The sequence below is a fragment of the Gossypium hirsutum genome, chromosome D04 (genome assembly GCF_007990345.1).
Source record: "Gossypium hirsutum isolate 1008001.06 chromosome D04, Gossypium_hirsutum_v2.1, whole genome shotgun sequence".
Lineage (NCBI taxonomy): Eukaryota > Viridiplantae > Streptophyta > Magnoliopsida > Malvales > Malvaceae > Gossypium > Gossypium hirsutum.
In genome coordinates, this window is record NC_053440.1 from 56,166,857 (window position 1) to 56,171,805 (window position 4,949).

The window sequence follows — 4,949 nt, forward strand, 5'->3', positions numbered from 1 at the left end:
AGTTGAAAGTTCAAGTACCACATTGACAATTTTATTAAAGAATACAGGTAAAACTTATCATTATCCCTTATAAATATTCAAAAATTTTTAAAAAAATTGTATAAATTACATGTGAATGGCCAAGAAATTATGTTTTAAAAAAATATTTTAATTAGTATTTCTGCTAAAAATAACAAAAAAAATTATTTTTTTAAAAGGTTAACTGACAAAATTAGCTTAAAGAAAATAAAGATCAAATTGATAAAAGATGTAAATATTGAAGGTTAAATTTGATATTATGCCAGAAAAACACACTGACTACCCTCCATCCTGCCGCGGCTCATTGTTTAGTCCCTCGTCGGTCGTCACTGTATTTTCCTTTGGATTTTACTTTTTTATTATTTTGTTTTACTTCAAAATATCTCAAAAATCAAAATTTCCATTCATAGATTCCGATAATTGCTTTAGGGTTTTAATTTTGGGGGTCAGCCATAGAAAATGTCTCAATTCTCCACCGCATTCACGGCCGCCTCCTCGGTCTCACTTCCTCCTCCGTCGTTCAACGTATCGGTTTCTAAACGCAGCTTCATCTATTGTTGTTCGTCGTCGCAGTCTAGAACGACCGTTGTTAATGGGAAATTCGATGGTAAAATCTTTGAAAGAGATGAGATTCGTTTCGGCTTGCCTAGCAAAGGTCGCATGGCTGGTGACACTCTCGATCTACTCAAGGTAGTACTGGCTTAACACTTGTTTCTTATTAAAGTTTGTGAATTATGATTAGAATCAAGCATTACGAGCTATAATATAGCTGTTAATTGTATAGAAATGGTGAAATATACCTTCCGTCCTTATGCTTTAACAAAGTTTGAGATTTAATTGCTATACAAAGTTAAAAAAAATTGAATCTATTCTGGTCTAAACGTTGATAAGATAGTATTTTCTGATAAAATTTGCTTATAATCAGGTATGCTTACTGGATAATAATGGTTTGCTTTTGAAATTTGTATGATTGCACCGTTAGCTTGATTGCATGGATGGTTAATTTTGATGGAAAATATTAATGGTGTCAACTACTGAGTTAAACTCTTTTAAATAAAAAATGTAAGGGGATTTAATTTTAGCTTTTTAAAGTATAAGGGCTAAATCTCAAATTGCATTAATTATAGGACTAGCAGCGCAATTTGACCTTTAGAAATTGATTTATTTTCTTTATTAATTAATTTTATATGGATTTGTTTATTTTGTATAAGAAACTGTAAAAGTGAGGCATTGGCACTTGGTGTGCAAAAAAATGCTTTGCATACAAAAGTGGATAACATTTATAATAAGTTAATTTAAAATGTATTTTTTTTAATAATAAAAATGTACATAAATTTAGTAATCATGTCATTATGTCCTCATTTTGTCTTTCCTTTAGAGAAAAAAAAATCTCTATCAAACTCTTTGGTCTGACCCCTTCCATTATTCTGTATTTGTCAAAAGGATTGTCAATTGTCGGTTAAGCAGGTCAATCCTAGACAGTATGTTGCACAAATACCTCAGGTTTGTGCTATCTTTCTCTCTCACAATATGCTTTGTACTTGGGACCTGTATATGATTTATATGTAGGATTGATACTGAACGCATAATTTGTTTTTATCCCAGCTTTCCAATGTAGAAGTCTGGTTTCAGCGGCCCAAAGACATTGTACGGAAATTGTTATCTGGAGATTTAGATCTTGGTATTGTGGGGCTTGATACTGTCAGTGAATATGGGCGGGTAAGTAGTTAGACATTGCATGGCCCAAAAACATTTTTTGATTCATCCTGTCATTATCAAAATGTTACTGAGAATCCAAATATCTAATTCTATGCAGTGAAACTGTTAGAATTTCAGCCTTGCCGATTATTTTTGCCATGTCATCTTAGAACTAGTTATACATTATTGTTTGAGTTATCTAATGTTAGGCTTGGAGGTGATCTGGTTTATTCTACTACTGCACTTATCCCTTTCGCCAATATGCAAAAAGATTCTTTCTTGAAAAAATGAATGCAGAATGGAACTTTACTGCTTCAATACTTTTATCAGGGGGATGAAGATCTTATCATTGTTCATGATGCCCTCAAGTATGGAGATTGCCGTTTGTCCCTTGCAGTAAGCAAATTCTTTGTTACTAGTACATAGCCAGATGCATCTTCCTGATATCCTTGCTACTGATGATTTGCATATTTTTGTTCAGATTCCTAAGTATGGGATCTTTGAGAATATCAATTCACTGAAGGAGCTAGCTCAGATGCCTCGGTGGACTATTGATAGACCTCTAAGAGTTGCAACTGGCTTCACTTATGTATAATATCCGCTTAAATGGATTTTGATAATTATATTGATTTTAGAAATTATTTTTGGTACCATCTGCTTGGGTTAGCTTATTGCCTATTGGCAATTGTTTCTATTTGACTTTAATTTCTTTTCTATCTTTCTACCTAGCTTGGTCCTAAATTTATGCAAGAAAACGGATTGAAGCATGTGATATTTTCAACTGCTGATGGAGCCTTAGAGGCAGCTCCTGCGGTAAGAGTTAAATTCTCCCGGAGTACCTGTAGTTTACTTTTCATTTGAAGTTATTTAAAATTGAATGAAAGAGTAGCTCATCCTTCTACAATTCTGTGTGTAATAATTTACTTAAACCTTACTGGACACTCTTATCATGCATATTATTGCTTTCCTAAAGGAAAAATATTCCCGCTTGAACTTCAGACTTCCAAGTCTAGTTGCTCATACACCTCAGTTAATTCTCTGCCACCTGCTTACGAGTCTTAAGATTGTTTTCCGGATTCATAAACTATAAATAGATTAGTTCTCTTTCTCTCTCTCAATTTAAACGGTATGGGCATGCATTATCTGATATGTGATAAGAGAAAAAAGATTGTTCCGTTCCCATTTTGGGGTTAGATGATAAAAATGGAAGGAGTGAATGAAGGGAAGTGAGGTTGTTTATATGACAAAAGGAAGAAGTAACAAGGGAACATAGCAATGAGACTACCATAGAAACTAAGATACATAATCAGAGGAAAGAAGAGAAAGAAGCTTACCAGGCAACGAATATGCTGCCTAACTAATAACTCCATATTGAGTTCTTACTCAATTTAGGGGTGGGGGTGGCAGGTTGGAAGCCCTTTATTAATGAGGTAGCTGACCCTAAAGGCAATTCTGCTGTTCTACCTGCCTGTTTTTCACCCAATTGATATTTGACTGAACAAAATGTCCTGTCTTTCCCTTATTGAAGGAAATGATATTTGAAAGACAGTACTTACTAGATATGGATGAAGCAGTTTGGAAAATGATGGTTCTATTTGTCTTCATGATGTTATGGAAATAACTTCTCTTTGTTATTAATATAGATGGGAATAGCTGATGCAATCTTGGACCTTGTGAGTAGCGGGACAACTCTGAGGGAAAACAACTTGAAAGAGATTGAAGGTGGAGTTGTATTGGAAAGTCAGGTAACCAGCTCTATATCTTTCCTGTTCCTGCAATTTTCAAGAATGTTATCTTGTCATCTGGAGTATGCTATTTTAAAAGGATTTGTTTTTAGAATATTTTGCCTGACCTTTAGTCCATTTTTCTTCAGGCTGTTCTAGTTGCAAGCAGAAAAGCATTAATCCAGCGGAAGGGAGCTCTAGACACAACACACGAGATTCTGGAAAGATTTGAGGCTCATTTGAGGGCAGCTGATCAGTTCATGGTATGGATATTCGTGATTCTTTGTTGTTATCTTTTCCCTTCCCTCCCAGTATTCATCCTGTTTATCTTTTTATGGCAGGTAACTGCAAATATGAGGGGCAGTAGCGCAAAGGAAGTTGCTGAGCGAGTACTGAGCCAGCCATTATTATCTGGGTTGCAGGTGAGTTTTGAAAAAATTTTGCTTCCTGGAGACTCTCACTTTTTCCTAATCTATTGCTAAATCTAAGATGGGTTTTAGAAATATCCATGTTTGCATTTTGCAGGGCCCCACAGTATCTCCAGTTCTTTGCAAGCGTGATGGAAAAGTAGCTGCTGACTACTATGCGATAGTCATATGTGTACCGAAAAAAGCTCTATACAAGTCTGTACAACAGTTGAGAGCGGTAAGTCATGACAAATTATAATAAATACTGCCTATATGTTATGGAAACTGTGGTTTTAATGCTTGTTCTATTTGCAGCACTAGTTTAAGTAGTGCACATCATTATAGTCATGAATTTGAATTTTCTCTGGTTCAGATTGGAGGCAGTGGAGTGCTAATTTCACCATTGACCTACATTTTCGACGAAGAGACCCCAAGATGGAGGGAACTGCTCTCGAAGCTTGGTCTTTAGTCTTTTACGATGAATACATGGGTGCATTACTTGCATTTCATATCAGAAGTTTTGAAGTCTTAAGGTACCAAGGTGGATTGGAAACTACTTTGGTGAGAGCAAGAACCTCCAAAAGTTTTGTATTATAGCCTTGTTTAATTAAAATGTCATTCTCCTGCCCCTTCTCTTTCGTTTGTTTTTCTTTTCTGATAGTGCAATCCTCATTGCAACCATAAATGATGATTTAGAGAACATGTCCTGCCCCTTCTCTTTCGTTTGTTTTTCTTTTCTGATAGTGCAATCCTCATTGCAACCATAAACGATGATTTAGAGAACATGTTTCCCTTTTCGATTGTGTATGTATGATTATGGGGAACTGTTTGTATAGCTGCTAGTTTGCAGTTCTTATTGAAATGTATAGTCACTTTATGTACGCTCTTAGCTTAGATGAAATCTACGTGCTTGGTAATTTTATTACATCCTTGGGGAAATACAACAAAACATCTCTCCTTTCAAATTAATATAGTTCACTAAGCCCAAAAAGACAGGTGGAAAACCATCAAAGGAACTTAAAGTAAGGAGCTCTCGAACTGGTAACTGGCATTTCAACCTTGTTATGTAGAGCTAGAATGCTTGGATGTTCCATTTCTCTTT

The 4,949-nt window shown here is 35.2% G+C and overlaps 1 protein-coding gene across 2 annotated transcripts; it reads left to right on the plus strand.

Annotated features, from left to right (window-relative positions):
- The first annotated feature begins 300 nt into the window (after positions 1–300).
- Positions 301–4,728, plus strand: LOC107898690 (ATP phosphoribosyltransferase 1, chloroplastic). Of its 2 annotated transcripts, none has more exons than XM_016824209.2 (11): positions 301–708; positions 1,462–1,521; positions 1,624–1,737; positions 2,047–2,112; positions 2,198–2,305; positions 2,446–2,529; positions 3,360–3,461; positions 3,590–3,703; positions 3,782–3,862; positions 3,966–4,085; positions 4,221–4,728. In XM_016824209.2, the coding sequence occupies exons 1-11, from the start codon at positions 478–480 to the stop codon at positions 4,314–4,316; spliced, it is 1,176 nt and encodes a 391-aa protein (XP_016679698.1). In that variant the 5' UTR covers positions 301–477; the 3' UTR covers positions 4,317–4,728. The 2 variants fall into 2 exon arrangements, with proteins under 2 accessions (XP_016679698.1, XP_040946955.1); XM_041091021.1 differs by having other exon boundaries at positions 322–708; positions 2,014–2,112.
- The last annotated feature ends 221 nt before the right edge of the window (positions 4,729–4,949 follow it).

What these genes read in the sequence shown, in the direction of transcription:
- LOC107898690 (XM_041091021.1), top strand. Translation starts at nt 478, where the DNA reads ATGTCTCAATTCTCCACCGCATTCACGGCCGCCTCCTCGGTCTCACTT. An exon ending in ATGTTGCACAAATACCTCAG is followed by an intron (nt 1,522 to 1,623) that starts GTTTGTGCTATC and finishes TTTTTATCCCAG; the next exon opens with CTTTCCAATGTAGAAGTCTG. An exon ending in GGGCAGCTGATCAGTTCATG is followed by an intron (nt 3,704 to 3,781) that starts GTATGGATATTC and finishes TTTTTATGGCAG; the next exon opens with GTAACTGCAAATATGAGGGG.